The sequence below is a fragment of the Onychostoma macrolepis genome, chromosome 09 (genome assembly GCF_012432095.1).
Source record: "Onychostoma macrolepis isolate SWU-2019 chromosome 09, ASM1243209v1, whole genome shotgun sequence".
Classification (NCBI taxonomy): domain Eukaryota; kingdom Metazoa; phylum Chordata; class Actinopteri; order Cypriniformes; family Cyprinidae; genus Onychostoma; species Onychostoma macrolepis.
This window is the reverse complement of record NC_081163.1, coordinates 4,256,323-4,277,247: the sequence shown is the minus strand read 5'-3', so window position 1 is coordinate 4,277,247 and position 20,925 is coordinate 4,256,323. Positions and strand designations below refer to the sequence as shown.

Here is a 20,925-nt window from a genome sequence, read left to right as displayed (position 1 = left end):
CAGTGCTGATGGGCGTGAAAATAAGCAGAGCCGATGCTCATCATATCCGGGTGATCTACTTACAACAAGACATGCTTTTTATGGGCGTTAAATAATGGCGCAAATACCAGTAATTTGACGCAAAAGCTAGTAAATCGTGTTGCGTGATTTATTTTAATACTCTCCTCCCATAAATTTTGCGTCTGAAAGGGAAACTCCTACAAATGCATATTGAATAAGTTCAGGCGCAAAAATAACTGTGCCCATGCCTTTTCAGCGCTAATTCTTCATTGTACCAGGTTTATTAGGCTGATTCTTTAGTAAATCCTGACAGAACTGTTTTTGATGCAAAAAGTCGGTTTGCGCTGGTGCAAGCTGTTAGTAAATCTGGCCCCTAATGCACGGATCTAATATACTGACGCACACTAAATTTTCTCTCAAATATTTTATGTTCACAAAACATAACAAATGACCATTCAAACATGTGTGACCATGGGTGTTTCCTGTTATTGCGCATAATTCTTTTTAACATCAAGCACGCACCTTGCCTTATTTTATCATTCATTCATGCTTCTTTATCACACTAACATGCCAATAACTAAGTAGTACTGCACTTTGTGCGATTATTTTGCAGTTAAATGTTTGCTGGTTTGCAGAAAAGAAGATATTTAGTTGATTTGGCATCGCATTAGTTGATCACACAACTGTGAAAAACTGGAGGGAGTGGTAAATTAATTCTTAGTAAAGGGTCAATTCCTCATCATATTGCAGATCTTACCAACTATAGACAGGATGACCACGACAAAGTCGAATACATTCCAGCCGGCAGTGAAGTAGTACTGCCGTAGCGCGGCCATCTTTAGCACACATTCACTGGTGAAGAGCACAATGAAACCAACATTGATCCAGTACAGCACTGTGCCCATTTGCTTGGATTGATCTTCCGTCTCCACCATCATAGTGACCATATTGAGCCAGATAAGGACCATAATGAAAATGTCAAAGGGCTGTCTGGTTACGAGGTCAAAGAGGAATCCTTGAATCTTGTTCTGAAATAAATGAGAATTCATACATGAAAAGATGAACATCAAGTTATTCCAACCCCTTTTTTGTTTTATATCTTCTGTGAAGCAGAATGTTTGCACTTCTCTATTCCATATAACAAAAGCGGTTGTGATTTATACCAGGAAATCTTAACAGCAGTCTATATATATATATATATATAGAAAAATCACCATACACTTTATGATTTAGATTTATGGAAAAAGAACAGCTTAGACATTCTGCCTTATTTTGCATTTCATAGAAAAAAGAAAAGTTCTGGCATGACATGATGACAAGAATGCAAGCTGTTTTTCAAAGAAATGCTTACTTTTGGCCTTGGAATGGGTTTTTGAGGTTTCTTTGAGCCGAGCTTCTTCATAGCGTTGTAGTATTTCTTCTGCTCTTCTGTCATGAAAATATCCTGACCCCCAAAGTAAAGACAGAAAAGACAGAAAGATCATTTTGGGATTAAAATGGCCTCGATTTTATCATCCAAAATATGTACTTTGTAAAGCCGTCTTCTTTGTAGAGCATCCATTGAGTACACACACACACTTATAATATATATATATATTTCTGAGTCAACATAATTTCAAAAACATCCAAAGCAGCTGGCTTTGTTGTCAAGTTTATAGTATATAGATACTTATCTTTTTCTTCTGCTGATTGAAGTTGTCAATGATGACGCCAATGAAGAGATTTAATGTGAAAAAAGCTCCAAGGATGATGAAGATGACAAAATAGAGGTACATATACAGATTCACCTCATACTCTGGCTGCTCACCTAACTGCAGTAAAGGAGATGAAGGGCAACATGCACCAGTACGGTTTGATTATAAACCATAATCAGAATTTTGAATTAAATATTATTGAAGCAACTATAAAATGACAATCAAAAAAGACTTACATTGCGAGAGTCTACCGCTGCATACATGATGGGCATCCACCCTTTAAAAGTGGCCTTGACAAAATGAAGAAAACTTGACATTTTATTTTTTGATTTTAGGACCATTAATATTGTTGCATTGTGAAATTATTTTGCATGGTAAATAATATTTTGTTTTAAAATATTAGACATAATTTATTTATACTGTAAAAGCATTTAAAGGGGTCATGTGATGCGATTTCAAGTTTTCCTTTTGTCTTTGGAGTGTTACAAGCTGTTCATACATAGATACGATCCGTAAAGTTGCAAAGACTAAAGTCTCAAACCCAAAGAGATATTCTTTATAAAAGTTAAGACTCGATCACGCACCCCTAAAATGCCTCATTTAAACACGACCCCACATATCTGCGTCACTGTGTGGGAAGATTTGCATAACACTGCCCAAATGTAAACGCAAAGAAAGAAGGTGCAACTTTTATTCTCGCTGTAGTATTGTTGCCGCGGTGACGTGGAGACGCAAAAGCCAAACTACTTTATTTGGGCTTCCAAAAGAGGACACGACTAGAAATCAGTGGTTAAGTTGTACTGTATTTACAACACTGTTCCAGAACAGTTCGACCCAAATAATCAAGTTTTACGGAGGACTGTTTCCTGAACCTGGGAGAGTAGCCTGCAATGCCGGCTGTACACAAAGGCTGTTTCTATAAAGTGCGGCAATTCCAACTTTGCAAGGACAGCCTGTATGTATGTATTCACATTTAATGAATGTGCCACTGACTATTCAAATGCGAGTTTTGAGCAGTGTAGAGTAGCGCTTGTTGTTTGTCGTTTCTCTGATCACAAATGCAGACATGGTTTTATGCTTACGACATAAAAAGACAGTATAAGTCATTATAATCAGCAATTATGTCCCTGCTGAATGCAACAAATGCCTCATTTATAATGGGTTTTGTTGTTTTTGTGTCGTCGCGCTGGGAAACGGCATCACAATATGCTAAGGGGTGTAACATTTCCGTCACACGCTTGAGGTATTCGGCCAATCACAAAGCACTGGATAGCTGGCCAATCAGAGCACACCACACTTTTCAGAGCGATGAGCTTTGTAAAAATTGATGCATTTCAGAAAGGCGGGGCATAGAGGAGCAACAATAATGTACAGTATGTGAAAAGTAATGTGTTTTTTGAACCTTAAACTGCATAAACACATTGCATTACACCAAATAATGTTCTTTTTAGCAACGTCATATGACCCCTTTAAATATCATGGTTAGATCTGATGTACTGTCTTAAATTTAATTTTAAATGTCATAAATATAAATCATATTTTATTATTATTAATAATAAATACTACTACTAATATTAATGGAGATTACAAAAGAAAAACAGACAGAGAGATTTTCCAACGATGTTAAAAATCTCTTCTTATGATGAAACATTATACATTTTCTATGTTCAAGATTTTTAAAAATTTCCATTTCCATAAAAACAAATCTCTCTCTTATTTATTGACCATCAAATGCTTAGTGCAACCTTACCACTTGTAGCAGGGACAGGTATCCATTTCCTACATTGTCAAAGTTAATCTTCGAATTTCTCCAGTTGAGTTCATTGGGGCTTTTCTTACACTCCGTTTCATTACTTATATCTGCGGAAGACATGCGCTTTCCTGTGGATTTGTTTACACATTCGTAAAACTTTCCGGCGAAGTAGTTGACGCCCACAATGCTAAAAATGAGCCAGAAGATGAGGCAGACCAGCAGGACGTTCATGATGGAGGGGATGGCGCCCAGAAGAGCATTCACAACAACCTGCGTCAACAGAAACATCACAAACTCACAAAGTGTCATGAATATTGTGCAATCGTCACGGAAGCACTTTGTTTTACAGCTCATTCAATGATTTATTTGCCGCAACTCAAAAATGAACAGTTAAAAAGTAATAAAAATATTTGCTTCTTATATTGGTGTTATATTGTTAAAATATAATTTTTCTCACGTTTATCTAGTGACAAACATGCCTTGAATATTTTCGATTAGTCTTTTATCGTATTTTACATTCAACATTTTGAATCTTCTTAAATATAATGGTTGAAATGATTATTCATTTGAGTGAAATAAAAGCAGCACGCTGTTAGGTCATTTCAGAGTAAAAACATCAATATTGATATCACGTATCTTTCACTTAATTTTTTTGCCATATCACCCAGCTCTATTATAGGCCTGATACACCAGTAAAACTAAGTGCATCCGTTTATTATTCTGTTGAATTTTGGTAAAGAGAGGAAAACACATGAGTGTAATGAGAAACTGCCCAGTGCGTAATGGTTAGCAGTAACAATGGCAGGAGGACACATCATTACCGGCAATGACAATAACGATCGAGGGGAGAAGCTGGGAAAAAAGAAAGAGGAATGGAGAGGGAAAGTTATCGGTGCACTCACTAGTTTTGTCTGTTTTGCAGTTTGGATGATTGTGCAAAGTTCAGAATTGAAAAATCAGCTGAATTTAAAATGTCACCACACTATGTTGATTTGGAGCAATTTAAAGAAATTAGGCTGCAAATATATAAAATATAAATTATAAAACATATACAGTATAAAATATGTACAATTTTAAATATATAATGTCTCTCTCTTTCTCTCTCTGTATACATATAAAAATGTATTTGACCTGATAAAATGATCATTTGTGATGATAAATGATAAATATATAATAAAATGATAATTATGTCATTTATTATATATATTTCTAATTTATATTTTATTTTATATTTTTATATATATTTTATATACATATAAATTCAATTGTCTACTACCTCAATTCATATTCAGGAGCCGAAATGCTATTTAAATGCCTCTCAATTCAGTTCTGAATGACGCACAACCATGACAACCTTGGCATGAAAAAGCATGACCTTTACGAAGTACGGTGAAGCCACAGTATTAACGTTTACTGTAAATGAACAAACACAAAAAGAAATGAAAGCACATGTTAAAGGCACTCAGTAGCAATGGAACATCCGGATGCACGGTGCATTTCTAGACACTGTCGATACAAACAGAGGAAAGATCAGTGATTGCCACGTGAGGGGAAGTCATCGCAACATCACATTCGTGTGGAGAATGTACGCAAGCGTTTGGTCAATAACAGCACTATCGAACCCCCCCCCTCCCCCTCCCCCTTATTACATAAAGCAGCATGTCAATGCTCCCTACCATTGCTTGCAATTCACAGCTTGTAATTGTTTAGTAAAACACCACAAATGATGACCGGACACAGGATTATGTTACAGTTGACTTTCAATGGTTTCAAGCTCTCGGCAGCCAATAAGTAGTTTTTGCTCATTGTCTTTTAGGAAAGGGGCATGTTAATCAATTTTACTCAATTTCTAAAAACATTTTAGAGAAAATCATACACAAATCCACCTTTTTATCTGCATTGTCTAGAATGAGGAACGTGTAAAGAGGTTGCTGTCAGTCTTGTTAACTGATCAGGTTTATTGGGGACTGGAACAGCGAGAGGGGGAGACAAGAGGAAAAAGCCACAGTCATGATCTACTGTACAACAGGCACACATTTCTCTCTGCACTCTTAAAGTCAACATGAAATCAATTTTAACCCCATTTACTTTCTTAATGCATGCTTACGACCTTATTGTGAAGGATTACGTGCACATTATACTAAAGCAGCATTTCATTTTTGTCGCTGAACCACTTTGATTAAAATATTTACAGAAGTATACCTGAGATTTTAGGTTCATTTTTCAAAACAGTCACATGACATGCAGGGTAAACATAAAATATTTAATCTTTTTAGTGTTTCGTTTTGATTGTTTTTAAGGGTATAGTTCACCTAAAAAGGAAAATTCTGTCATATGCTCAGCCTCAAGTTGTACGAGTTTCTTTCTTCCGTTGAACACAAAAGAAGATATTTTGAAGAATGGTGCTATCCAAACAGTTAGCCATTGATTTCCATAGTACTTTTTTCCATACTATGGAAGTCAATGGCAACCGGCAACTGTTTGGTCACCAACATTCTTCAAAATATCTTCTTTTACAACTTCATACAGGTTTTGAACAACTTAAGGGTGAGTAAATGTTGAACCTTTAATTATTTCCCTTTTTTTTTTTTTTGATAAATTTTTGATTTAATTAATTATTAGCTATTTATCACCTCTCAAAGTTTGGGCAACCCTGTACTAAATAGTGATGTTTGAAGTCTTTCATCAAAATGTATAACTTGCTCTGTTTCTTTTCAGATTGCATCAAATCCTCAATTTTGTGACTACAAGTGACGATTTTGGTATTTAACACCCACTTTTTATGATACAATCAATTTCTGACAATATATTTTTTCCTCACTGCATGTCCTATATGTCAGTTTCATGTTGACTTCAATTAGCCGATCTGCTCAGAGGACTTCATTCACATGTCCAGCCAGAAAGAAACACAAAACTACTGAAAGGGGCTTTTCATACTGCAATAAACCTTGGGGTTAACATCTTCTTAAATCTTTATTAAGCTAATTTTCATTCTGTTTTTACCAAACTTTAATCACAGTACAATATTTAAAGGAGAATTGGCAACCTAAACTGCAGAGAGCAACAGACAACCAATAATGAATCAATCAGTGATCGGCTCATTAAATATGTATGCACTTTTCTTAAAGTTGTGCGTTTTCATTCTGTTTTTGTCTTTTACTTTTCAGAAGACTTAAGCAAATGGTTAAGTTTACAATGGTAGTGTGAAATCTCAAAACCTGACCAACCAGGATTGAATACTAACCAAGATAACCCCGGATTAACCCAGAAAGACACTGGACTGACCATTTCAAGTGTGAAAAGGCCAAAAGAACACTAAAGGCAACTAAAGAGTCAATCTTCAGTGAATTCAGGTCTGCTTTCATTGATTGAATAAAGTCCTATAATTTATAAATGTAATGTAATTTTATCATATATGTAAAGTTAATTTAAGAATAATGATTTATATATGTAAATGAATAAATAGTCCACATTAAGAGATTTTACCCTCATTCCTTCAAAGCGTGAGAGAGCTCGGAGCGGTCGGAAGGCTCTCAGGGTTCGGAGAGATTTGATGGCGCCCAGCTCTGAATAATTCAAGGCGTTGGCCACCAGGCTGATCAGAGAGACCTACACACATCAACAGAGGTCATTAGGAGAAAAGCAGTCACGATTCCCTTCCTTCTTGCTTCAGTCTCAACTCCTCTGTGGGTTCTCATGGGAAAATGGCCTTTCAAATGTACAAATGTCCAGTTCACTCTCGCATCTGTTATCAAACAGTATAAACTCAGTCTCAACACCCACATGCATAACACACACGAAAGCCATCATTTCCAATCAATCATTCTCAGTTCACTGATGCTCTCTTGACAATGGTGCTTTTATAAGTTGATGTGCACCTACTGCCTGCGTTGTTTTAGCACCCAGTTCACTAAAGGACTCATGCAAATCACGTTGCAAACTTGCAGACAAAATCTGAGCTAAATGCAACCTGCATGGCAGGGCACCAGCCAAATAGTGCTGTGTTATTTTACTGCCAAGAATTATAAGTGCTATTAGAATTATTTATTTATTATATTTGTATAAAAAAAAAAAAAAAACATTAAAACTTATTTTATTTCAGCTAGTTGTCAAGGCAAAATTTCTCATTTTTTACTTGATGTACTAATTAATAACTACAACTAAAACAAAAATCAATATAAATATTGTATATATTAATAAAACTTTAATGAAAACTAAAAAAAAACATAAAAAGTTATTCAAAATAGTAATAAAATCTATAATGGCATCCTGTCAGCCATACAGATTTGAAATGACATAAGTGTAAATGAACGATGGCATAATTTTCAGTTTTTGGTTTTACATACACCTTTCAGAATCAGCAAAATATTAGTAATTTTTCAGCACCCTTAATGCATCATGCTTCTTTCTTGATCATCGGTGAATGTTTGCACTATTTTTATGAGTCCCTCAATTAAAGTAAAAGGTCATATAGACACTGCTAGAAGATCCTGGAGAACCAAAAGACGTGCAGGACCTGGAGGATTTTTCTGAAGAACAGTGGTCAATGTACCTGCTCAGAAGAAACAAGTGACAACTATCGCAAATCATACAAGAAGTATCAAGCATATAGGAATTTTTGAATGGGGTCATTTTTATAAATTAATCTGTTATTTTTTCTTGTGGACTATATGTAAACATCTGTGTGCTTACATTACAAACATTTTGCAGATTCTGCAAGGTGTACGTAAATTTACGACCACAACTGTAACTGTAATCTTGTGCAGCACATATTATATTTAATCAAAAGTTGAACCTACATCAACAATAATAAAGTCCAGCCAGCACCAGAGATTGGTGAAGTATTTGGCAAAACCATATGCGACCCATTTCAGCAGCATCTCGAGAATGAAGATGTATGTGAAAACTTTATCAGCAAATTCCAGTATGGTCTTTACGGTCTTCCTTGAGTCAAGGTAAATGTCCTCAAATGCCTAAAAATTTTTGAGATGTAAACATATAAAGGATCAGAAGCATGGATTGCAACAAGTTGAGTGAAAAAAATCCATCCATTAAAAATACTGATTTTAAATACTCATAACATTTAAAACAGGTAATAAAAACCAACAATATGTGTGTGTGCCATGTATTATTCTGTCTAGAGTACTGTGTCATAGGCTTAGCAACATTTTCACATCAAACTCTATTGAAAGTTAGCCAAGGCTTTACCCTGTGACACACTGACAAACAAAATAGCATGCATTTCTCTCACCAGAGCGCCACTGCTAAGCAGAATCATGAAGACGATGAAGGTCTCAAACCAGCCGTGCTCCACTATGTTATAGCATGTCTGTCTCAGCAGCCACCATTTCTTCCACAAGCCCTTTTCAGCATCCACCTGGCAGCACGGGAACTTTTGGACACACCCTGAAAAACAAAGTATAGATTTGGAGAAATGAACAAACAAGTTGGTGGATAAGAATAATAATGAGTTTGATGTAAAAGGACAACGTGGGTTGGACTTTTTCACTTGGCCATAATAAAGTAACATAAAGCGACGGTTTGAAGTCAAAACGTCTACAAACACGCAGCTTTTAACTTCACAAGACATTAACTGATGGACTGGAGTGGTGTGGATTACTTCAGCTATCAGCTGTGTGGACTCTCATTCTGTTTTTTTGGGGGGGGGGGGGCATTGTAAATAACATGGTATTTCCCACTGATACTACTGAACTTTTTTGTAAGAGTTGAAGGACAGTCTTATTATGGTGCACAAACTATTAGCAGCATCACCTGCTGTGAAACAGGCTTCTGGATCCGTAGATTCCTCAAGTTCAGAGTCTAAAGCCTCTTCTCCATCTTTACCGAAGTGTCTGAGGTCCACCGTGCTGCCCTCCGAAGAGCTGGGAGCCACGTCAGACAGCTTCTGCAAAAGAGCAGCACAGACACATCATCACACGTTACTATGGCGACGCCGAGGAGATGATACATGTGCACAGGGTTTCTGAAGTCAGTCGTTTCAGCTGAGTCACTGTGCAAAGTCTTGCTTGGTGTGATATCTCATGCGCTTAAAACCCTTCATCTAGTACCTCGGTTTTGACGTCACGGTTCGGTATGGTTTTGGTTAGGGGTGACCCTGAATAGTCGACGATTTGATGCTTCGATTCAAGGATCCTGATTCGACTCCCAATCTCACAGTCGAATATTCGCGGGGTGTTATGATCATGTCATTTTGGCTATATGGGGGTGCTCAATGTCTGATTTCACATAGAACTACCGGTTTTCTCCCAATAAGTTAGTATACAGCCTATTATGATAATGCTGTAAATAAGAATCTGAAAAGAAGGATTTAAATCTTTAAAGACTCAAACTGACACAGGCAGAGTGAAAGACTGTTTTTTTTTTTCGATCAGGTAGGACACAGGTGATTTCAAAACATTTCAGCCGGTTTATATACAGTATATCGTGTATATATTATTTATCTCGTATAAGATGCATTTGGTTGAGTCGCTGCAGTAAAGTGCTTCATTGTACGGTGATTATCTCTTCAGCGCGCAGCGCGAGCAGGACAAACAACTATGCAGAATATTAATGACTATGACTGGGACTGTCATATACACATAACATTATAATGAGAACACTATTATAATAAAACGCTGTGAATTTTTAGAGTTTAGTTCCCATGTTTCTGCACGTTGTTGCGTTATGAACGCGACCATAAAATGAGTTCATTCCAAGCCGCGCAGACACGTTCATCCATCGGGGCGTTTTGTGCAAGTTGTTATATTAACATTATGTTGTATAAATAATGAAGCGTATTCTATATGAGATAAATGAGTTAAATCCCATTGATTAAAAACCTGCTATCAAATGCTTCATTCTACTGGTCATCTTCTCAAAACAGAAATGCAGAACATTAATAAGTGTCATATACATAACGTTATAATGAGAGCACTGTTGTAAAAATTTTGTGAATTCTTAGGGTTTCGCTGATGTATAATGTTAACTATTTTTTAACCTCTTAACTGTCACCGTCACCTCTGTGGGATGCCTAAGTTTACTTCACTATTTTACAATTAAATCCTAATCTAATCATGACAAATTGCCCTTTCTTTAAATAAATTCACTTATAATTAAAATTTTCTTAGGGATACAAATCTACCTCAGCTTACGCTATAGGGAGCCATTTTACATTACTATAAAATTACAATTAACAACAGAGCCCAAACTTACATTTAATTACTGTTTATTTTTAAATATAATAATCAACACTCAACTTAAAAAAAAATTGTATGCAAACATGTAAATTGCACATAATGCAGTTTTTAAATTTACACTGTAAAAAAAAAAAAGTTGAGCCAACTTAGCATTTTAAGGCAACCAGCTTCAGCAGATTTTTGAGTTTTCTCAACTTGTCATTTTAAGTTTATACAACAAAAATTTGAGAATCTCCCACAAAAATAAGTTGAGCAAACTCAAAAATCTGCTGAAGCTGGTAAAAATATATATATATTTTTAAGTTCACTAAATTTTTTTTTTTTTTACAGTGTACTTCTAAATTATACAATTTCTATTTGTTGTTGAAATATATGCATTTACACAGTGGCTGTCATAACTTCTTTCATAAGAGATTTATTTAAACATACATTAAATAATTAGGACATCACTAACAGCTAAAGTAAAATATAATGAGTATATAGTCTAATATTTCACGAAATGCTCTTCTCTAGAGTTCATTTCTCTAGCGAACTAAAGAGTTTTGAAGATTTTTATTGTTTTTTTTTTTAAGAAAATATTTTTATTAAGATTTATTGACGTCTTTCCGCGGTTGAATCACTGATTAAACGATTACATGAGGAATGAGATGTTAATTCATGTTTATTTCGTGTTAAAACTAGTAGTAAAGAGGGCTCCATGCCGCCGTTTGAACTGGGGCGTTTATGAAAATGGCATTTATTGTTTGAATTTCCTGAAAAAAGGACATTGTTTGAAAGATTAGACTTTGTTTCTTATCAAAAGTAACAATATATAAAACTGGAAATTTCCAGTGACGTTCCAGTTTGTGCAGTAGTTAAAACAATGCTGAATTTATTCGGTACACATGCATACCGAAAATTTTCAGTAAGAATACGTGTACCGTTTCACCCCTAGTATATTGTATACAGTAGTTCATATGCGTTTCCAAAGAATATGCCATTAACCACACTAATAAGCTCTGAAATTAAATATAGCGTAAAACAATATACATTCAAAGTTTTTTGCTAAATTTATTGTAGAAACATTGAAAGTTGAATAAACAATGAGGTTGAAATCATATTAAGCCTATCATGAATTCATATGTTTCTACAGCTAATTTTGTCTTTCAGTGCACAATCACCCACTCACAAAGCTAAATATAAAATCACGAGATGGCCCAGTGTAAATTATTAACAATTTAAGACATTTTTTGTCTGATCATTTTTTGGAAAATGCACTGATTTCATAGACTGAATGACCTACTAGTGTATCAGTGTTAACTGCAATTAAAACTAATGAAAATCTGAAAATCAATAAATAATCATTACATAAAAATGTTAAGTTTAAAAACCTTTCGACTTAAAAACAAAAATGAGCGATGTCGCCTTGGCAACTAACAGAAAAAAGTTGAAGTTGAAGAACTAAAATAAAACATACAAAACAATTAAATAACTAACAAACACAAAACTATTACATAACAAAATTACTAAAACAAACTAAAATGAAAATGAAAATAAAAAATAAAAGCTAATTCAAAATATTACTATGATAGTATACAAGTAAAACTAATAATAACACTAAAATAACACTGATGGGATATAGTTTTGACTGCAACTATACCAACAAGACTTCAGAGGCAGTAAGAACCAATGATCTATAATTTATAATAATATACAATAATATAATTTACATAGACCAGTGGTAGGAACTGATTGCACATCAGGTGAATAGCATGTATTTTAGCACATGCACTTTAGAGCATTTTTTCAGCCAATTTTCATTTCTGGGTGAACCATTCCTTTAATTGCTGCATTACAGTAGGTACATGGTGAAGTTTGCTAAGCAAAAACCATCAGTTAGATTTTCAGCTAATGCAGCCCGTGGAATGATGCAAGCATGCTATGATGAAATTAATATGCAACCAAGACGTCTGGATGGCTCGAGTCCTTGTTTGGCCCCAGACCTTTTCTGTCTAATGTAATTTTGACAATCAGTGCAATAATGCCATTGGTTTGGATATCTACAGTAGTATGTTTCAATAAAATACATGGAATTCCCAGATAATGGTGATTACTTTGGCTAGTTAGTGTTATGCATTTATGAATTTGGCAGACGTTTTCATCCAAAGCGATTTTTAGCTCATGCATTGTGTGGTAATTGAATCCATGACATTGGCATCGCTAACAATGCTCTACAGTTTACTGCACTTGTAAAGTTGCTTTCAGACAAAATCTTCAATCAATGCACTGATGTCAAACACTCTGTTATCCTTTATTTGGCTTGTCTAATTAATTTAATTCTAAGCTTTGTATAGCTGTGTATGCATTTGCAGAGAGACGTGAAATCAACTGTAACTCGACGATTGAAAGAGAACGCCAACATCATTATCTATGACTGAAGATGAACAAGAATGATATTAGTGTTATGGCAGGATTTGAAGTGCACAAAAAATCCATTATTTTTCATGCATGGTAAAAGCTGTCTTTACGGTTAGTTGGGATGCACATTAAAAAGGTCTTACAGGTTTCCTCTCATTGCAAACCTTGTGAGCGTCTCAAAAATGCTGCAAAGACAGACCACATTAAAGATATGAGACAGACAACAAGGAAGAAACACTCACCGTTTTGTCTGGAGGTAAAAAGATTGGTCAGAGTGCTAGAATGACAGATAAATCAATAGGAGCAATAATACAGAATCATCTGTTGATGTCTAAGAGGCGATCAATCAGAGATCACGGCTCTGGTCCAAAACATAGTGAGCTGTCTTGCTGTCTGCTGCCTACATTGTCATGCTAACTGAAATGCAATCTCGTAAGCAACTGATCTAGAAGACTCTCAGAAAAAATTAGTTTTAGTTATATTTAGATATTTATCAGTATTTACCAGCTCTATCCACCATCTCACTGAACCTGTTGCATTACGGGAATGCCTTCTTCACAAAGGATACATTCAGTGCAATTATACTCAATGTACAAGTATGTGAATGGAAATATTGTATTATAAGGAGGCAGTATCGGTCATTTGGATTTGTTTGGGGTTTTATTTGGGGTTAATTAATTAATTAATTTGATCACCCAAATTTGCTAGGCTATCCAAGTAGATGAGTTTGTTTCCTTATTAGAACAGATTTGGAGAAATGTAGCATTATATCACTTGCTTAAACTGTCACTTTCATAATCCATAAGAATGCTTCCTCCAGTTAAAAGGTCTCCTGTTGTCCTCTCACATCAAAATACAGACACATATTTGTTTTGGACTATTTTGTCTTGTAAACGGTACTTGATCTGTTCATATTTCTCTCCTCAGTCAGACAAGACAACTTTTTCACTGGAGAAACCGAGACCATGGATAGAGGGCTCATAATTTAGCTGGAAGCAATTTGAAATGCTATTATGATGGATTTGTTTCCTACAAACATGCAGTTTTTCACAAAATGTTAGTTTATATACTGGAGTGGAGTGGATTTCTTGTGGATTCTTGTAATGTTTTTATCAGCTGTTTGGACTCTCATTCTGACGGCACCCATTCACTGCAGAGGATCCACGGATGAGCAAGTGACGTAATGCTACATTTCTCCAAATCTGTTCCGATGAAGAAACAAACTCATTTGTATCTTGGATGGCCTGAGGGTGAGAAAATTTCCAGAGAATTAAAATTTGTGTTAACTATTCTTGTAATGTACTGAATTATAGTAGGTGCGTGGTAAATTAAAATGGCAATTCAGCTTTCTGTGGGAAGCAATTTTATGCAATAATTTGTGCCTGTCATTCCTTAAAATGCTGCCTAATGCATATTTGAGTTTCAGTTGAAAACATATCACCCTTTACAAAACTAAAGTGGTAGACATTTTAGAACAACTTCAAAGAGATTGGCATACAAATGATCAGTGATTATTTTATGCCAAAAACCACATACCACCGCATCCTCGTTTCCCAGCAAATGAGCATGTTATCACGAGGCTAACATTCACACTCAGCACTTAAATAGCAGATAATGTGATCAGAAGACTGATATTCCCTGACCTCTCTTCCATAATGGGTCAAGCTACACGTTGATGTAATCCACAATGCACTTACTGCAATTAACCCCACCGGAAAACTACTGAAACTACCGAACACTACGGAAAAGCTTTCATTTTTGGCACCATGTACGTGACAATAACTACACCAAATGTGAAGTTGACTCGCCAAAAGACATCATTTGCACTGTTATTCAGGTATTTAGACATGAACTAGGACCTTAAGCCAACGGAAATTAAATACGGCATCTACCCTAAATGATGTGTGCATTATACCAGCCTGAATAGGAATGATGTAAATTATATAATATGCCATCAATAGCAGTTTGTTTCCACAAGTTAGGGTGCAGTGCTGTCATACTGCAAATAAAATTCACACAAGCACCATTTGAAGAGGATTTGGGTGTGCACTTGTGAAAGTGGTGTCGGAAAACCACTTGTCGTGTCAAACAGACTTTAGGGTCCCCTTCTAGTGGTATTAATGCATTTTCAATGATCGGATCATGATCGGATTACACTTGACCACATCGAAAGCCAGGAGTAAATGCACCCAAGATGCACTGAGATCAGATCACTACAAAACCCATTTGGAGTCTAAAAGACAAATGTTGATAATTTCCCTCATTTAAGTGCCATGTCAGATGTCGCTCACATAATTTTTTCACCTGGTTCAAATGAACAATATGCCATTATTTATTCAATTATTTCAGTGCATTACAACTTGGTATCCCACTTCTTTCCCCAAATACAAGCTCTTCTAAACCCTAATAACATCCTATACTGAGGGAATATTCATAGAGAAGGGATGCAAACCATACTTTTTATAAAAATACATATTTGTGACAAAATTGCATTAATACAACCAAAATGATAAAAAAGGATGCACAAGGATTAAAAATGTGCATGTAAAGGGGACTTCATATCTGCTTATCTCCCTGGTCAATCTGAGGTTTGAAAGAATGAAAACTGAAAAATTGAAGAAAAAAACAAACAAACTGAAAACAGCAAGCTTACCTCTGAAGAAAGGCTGCTGAAATCCTCAGTGTTGAGGAACTCAAAGTCAGACTCCTCGACAGCGATCGGGACACTGACGGTCAAGCTTGGGTTGCTGATAAAATCCTCTGTGTCACTATCCATGCCCGTACTTCCAGTGCCTTTAACCAGCTCTAGTGTGGTGTGGTTGGAGTTATCATTTATTCCCATGCAGTTTCTCAAAATCATGTTCCCATCTACGGTTTTCTTTTTTGGCTTCCTCTTTCTTATACAGCTGCTCCGGAAGAAATTCTGAAGGCAGGGCTTGACTACAGCAAAACCTTTCTTGATTCGACCAACCGCTATCTGCAGGTTGTTCTTTTCAACATCTTCTCCGGGGACCGCGAGGTTGTCAGCACTGAATGAGCTGAGCAGCAGAGCGAGGAACAGGTTCAAAACCTGCAAAATTAAGAAGAAACCAACTACGGGTTGACGCAATTCAGATTTTTTTAGTGTTAATTTACTAAAAGTAACTATACATACCACAAGATTTCCAATCACCATGACCATCATGAACACAATCAAGCACAAGGGCTGTCCTGCCACTTGCATGCAGTCCCACATGGTCTCGATCCACTCTCCGCACAACACCCTGAAGACGATCAGGAACGAGTGGAAGAAATCGTTCATGTGCCAGCGAGGAAGCACACAATCCTCAGAAATCTTACATACACAGTCTCGGTAGTTCTTCCCGAAGAGTTGCATGCCCACCACAGCGAAGATGAAGACGATGATGGCCAGCACAAGCGTCAGGTTGCTCAAGGCACCTAGCGAGTTTCCAATGATCTTGATCAGCATGTTCAAAGTCGGCCAGGACTTAGCTAGTTTGAAGACTCTCAGCTGTGACAATAAGGGGCATAAAAGTTTAGTATGGGCAAGTAGAGACGCACAATGTAGAATGTTTTTTTTTTCTTTCATTTATTAGAATCTGCTGATATGCTAATTTCCTGTGGTTTTACATTTAGATTACCTTTGAAGTCATATAATGCTGATTTAAAGTTAATCTTTAAAATAATCTGATTTTATAATATTTATTTAAAAAATAATTTTATAGCACTGTTAATTATAGTCTTTAGCAAATCTCACTTATATTTTTATAAATAAATCTATTTTTTATGATGTACATTGTACTGCTGTGATGCCTAAATTCATTTAAATTTAAAATGATTGGTTTTAGTTTGTAGTGTTTTATTTATTTATTTATTATTTAGTGTTTATATAAAGTACTGCTCAAAAGTTTGGGGTTCTTTAAGATTTTTTTATGTTTTTGAAAGAAGTCTCTTAAGCCCATCAAGGTTGCATTTATTTAAATAAAATACAGTAAAACATTGATATAGTCGATTATTTATTTTGTTTTTATGTTGTCATTTATTCCTGTGATGTTACAAAATATTTCTATTTTTATTAAATGCTGTTCTTTTGAACTTTCTATTTAAAAAAATCCTGAAAAAATGTATTCCACAAAAATACTGTTTTCAACATACAGTAACATAATAATATAAGAAATGTTTCTTAAGCACCATACCAGCACTTTAAAATGATTTCTCTTTCTCTCTATAAATGTAAACAACATCGAGATGTTAATTTTATTAGTTCACAATATAAATATAAATAATATAAAATAATGAGCAAAATGGTGCTAAAATTTATTTAGTTAAAGAATAACATGTCAAATTCTCAAAATATATGCATGTTAATTTCCCAAGTAAACTTGTAAGTGTAATTTACTATGCTAATAAATATATAATTGAACTGCTAAATATATATACACTTTTTGAGGTAGAGCCAGTAAAATGTTGGCAGTTCAAGTGAAAACTCATTGTGACTCAGCCTTAGATTTTGGCCAAGACAAGGTAACTTTGAAGACAGCAATTTATACAGTACCATTGGAAACAGCCCTCAGATTGAAAGGGCACCTAGGTTGCCTCTTATATGACTTTATATAGGTTTTAGAACAGAGTCATTAGGTGTAATGGGATACTCTTACCAGTCTGAATGGCCTAAGAAAACCGATTCCAGGCAAACAAAGTTCCAGAAGACTCAGCGTAACGATGATGCTGTCGAAGATATTCCAGCCTTCCTGAAAGTACATGTACGGGTCCAACGCAATGATCTTGAATATCATTTCTGCTGTAAAGATGGCTATGAAAACCTGCAGGCAAGGAGACAATTCAAGCTTTTTAAATGAACAACAACAACATAATAATAATAATTATTATTATTATTGTTATTTATTTATTTACAAAGCTAGAGACACCTACTGACTAAATCGTGATTAAATCTTTACATATGTAGATTGGCCTTTATTAATAATTTCTGAGAAAACATCACCTCAAGTAAAGTGGTGCATACTCTTATTAAAATACAAAACATAGTTAAAATACTGTTATAACACTTTGTTTTATACATAAATCAATTGTACCTATGAAAATCTGTAGGTAAGGAGACAATTCAATTTTTTTAAATTAACAACAATTAAAAGTGTTTTACAAAACTACAGCTGTCCATGGACTAAATTTGTAATCAAAATCGTTACGTATGTAAGGTGGATTCATTGATCACTTTTATCGGTCATTTAATGAGAAAACATCACTACAAATAAAGTGGTTTACATTCTTAGAAGTTAAAATAATGTTTTAACACTTTCACATATAAATCTAAAGTATTCAGTTATTTTAATTAGTAAATTCACACTCCTTCATTTCAGTGGGGTCTAGAATAACAGAACAAGTCTCACAGTATTGTACATGAGGGCATTTCATATTCATCAAAATGCTGCTAAACATGTTCTTACCACATTGGCGGTTGTAAGCATTTTAACATAGGGGTCATTCATAGGGTGATACTCCATGGCCATGAATACTGTGTTTATCACGATGCAAACGGTGATAAACAGATCTGCAAAGGGGTCCATCATAACCATGTGGACAATATTCTTTATCTTCAGCCATGTGGGACTGCAATCCCAGATCAGATAACTCTCTGCAAACTCGAACCAGTACTCCACACACTTCTGTTTCCAGACCTCCGACGCTGCAAAAAAATTAAGACGACAATCTGAAAGCTGCATTTGAACTAGTATGAATTTTGACAACATTTGGAGCAAACAGAAATGAGGAAACAGGAACTTCATTAAAAAAATTGTTCATCTTTCCTCTGTGAAAATGAAAAGGGCCACTATGAAAGTCAATGAAAACTAAGGCTGTCAAACTTCAAAAAGACAATAAAAGCATCATTAATCTTCAGTCTGAATTGATTTTTTTACTTAAAAAGACAAGTAAACAGTCAGTAATAAAATAAGAACAAATAAATGACAAGCAATGGGACAAACAAATACAATAACAAGATACAATTGAAATGAACTGCTTTAAGTTTCTCAGGTAGGTGTAACAGTAATATTGCTGTTATAACACTGTTATAACCACTGTAATAACACTGACTAGTTTTCAATGTATTAATAAACATTAATGACAGACAGCAGCAGGGTTTTTTTGAGGTTCCTGTCTCTTTGAGATGTCATGCACGGATCTAAGATATACTGTTACACATAAGTTTTGTTTCTCAACAGTTTACATTCACTTAAAGGGTTAGTTCACCCAAAAAATGAAAATTAGGCTGTGTTTTACTCACCCTCGAAGCATTCTAGGTGTATGCGACTTTCTTCTTTCAGACGAATCCAATCTGAGTTATATTAAAAACTGCCACAGTTTTACAGTTATACAGTTCGGAAGACATCAAATAAAGTGCGCACATCTGTAATAAAACATGCCTCACACGGCTTCAGGGGGGTGAATAAAGGCCCCCTGTAGCGAATCCATGCATTTTTAAAGATAAATATCCATATTTCAAACGTAATAAACACTTTTTTCTCACTTCCGCTGACTGTGGTACGAGGAAGCAGTCCAGACGTAAGACATTGCATGATTAGCGACGAGCGCGGAGAGAGAACAAAACAAAACGCCGGTCCCGAATTAGAAGCACAAAACGATTTGTAAAGAAAAATGTTGGAGGATTTCGATATAAGCCAAGAGGAGACTGGTTTTGCTTTGCTAATATAAGGAAACTTTGTTTCCTTTGCTACATTTCCCAGAGGCACGCGCACGACGCATACGTCCTACGTCATCCGCCTGAACGTCTTCCTCGTACCACAGTCAGCGGAAGTGAGAAAAAAGTGTTTATTACGTTTGAAATATGGATATTTATCTTTCAAAAATGCATGGATTCGCTACAGGGGGCCTTTATTCACCCCCGGAGCCGTGTGAGGGACATTTTATTACAGATGCGTGCACTTTATTTCACGTCTTCCAAACTGGATCCAGCAAACACCCATTTACCCCATTGAAAGGCTTGGAGGGGTGAGGACAATTTTTTATATAACTCCGATTGGATTTATCTGAAAGAAGAAAGTCACATACACCTAGGATGCTTCGAGGGTGAGTAAAACACAGGCTAATTTTCATTTTTGGGTGAACTAACCCTTTAATAACCTATATACCAACCATGTTTAGTATGGACTGTGTTAACATAAATACTCATCAAGACGGGCCTTTTTTTGTATGTGTTTGGGGTGCAAAACATAACTTAATTCTGCAATCGCATGCCGTTTCAGATGCGGCTTTATGTGCCTGTGCTTTGGGTGTGAGCTCACAAAAAAGTTTCTCTCAGAGAACGCGCACAAGTACTAAATTGAGTTCTCTTTGGAGTAATCTTGCACTTGAATATTTAAAATGGTAAGACTTAAGCATATGCAAATGATACATTCTGTCATCTGTCCCGAGTAGGGGTGCGACGGATCGAAGATGATCCGTGATCCGTACGGACCAGTCCCCACGGTTGTGATTCATGGATTAACTGTTAAGTTCAACCAGTATAGACTGAAAGTTATCATTTGCACGTGTTTACCAATTTACACATTCAAGCAATTTCAGACCATTCAGATGATATGAAGGAGAAATCTGCGCTTAGCCGCTGCCGCACACACCCGAAGCGCACAGAGAGAGAGAGAGAGCAGCACGATTCAGAAACCACGTTTCAGACAACGCCTCAACAAATGGATACATACACACAAAGTTATGTGAAAATACCCGTTTTGGCAAGTATTCTGGTAAACACAGTAGGTTATGTCCATGTTTTAAGTTAATGTACACAGCAGACTAAGAAAAAAACCGACTGTGTGTCAGTATTTAGGTCCGTGCATTTAGTCTTAAAGAGACA

At 35.6% G+C, this 20,925-nt stretch overlaps 1 protein-coding gene across 4 annotated transcripts in view; it reads right to left on the bottom strand.

The window, feature by feature from the left end:
* scn1laa (sodium channel, voltage-gated, type I-like, alpha) overlaps positions 1 to 20,925 on the bottom strand; it is a 52,196-nt gene that overhangs the window by 4,049 nt on the left and 27,222 nt on the right. For 3 of the 4 annotated variants that reach the window (XM_058787543.1, XM_058787540.1, XM_058787541.1), the window contains 13 exons: positions 18,506 to 18,744; positions 17,699 to 17,863; positions 16,195 to 16,551; positions 15,694 to 16,110; positions 9,220 to 9,352; positions 8,699 to 8,853; positions 8,247 to 8,420; positions 6,934 to 7,056; positions 3,445 to 3,717; positions 1,931 to 1,984; positions 1,674 to 1,811; positions 1,352 to 1,456; positions 758 to 1,028 (listed from right to left, as the gene is read on the bottom strand). In XM_058787543.1, coding sequence (XP_058643526.1) covers positions 758 to 1,028; positions 1,352 to 1,456; positions 1,674 to 1,811; positions 1,931 to 1,984; positions 3,445 to 3,717; positions 6,934 to 7,056; positions 8,247 to 8,420; positions 8,699 to 8,853; positions 9,220 to 9,352; positions 15,694 to 16,110; positions 16,195 to 16,551; positions 17,699 to 17,863; positions 18,506 to 18,744 — 2,604 coding nt within the window. Of the gene's footprint in view, positions 1 to 757; positions 1,029 to 1,351; positions 1,457 to 1,673; positions 1,812 to 1,930; positions 1,985 to 3,444; positions 3,718 to 6,933; positions 7,057 to 8,246; positions 8,421 to 8,698; positions 8,854 to 9,219; positions 9,353 to 15,693; positions 16,111 to 16,194; positions 16,552 to 17,698; positions 17,864 to 18,505; positions 18,745 to 20,773; positions 20,847 to 20,925 lie in introns of those variants that run through there. The other variant, XM_058787542.1, reaches the window with a different exon arrangement.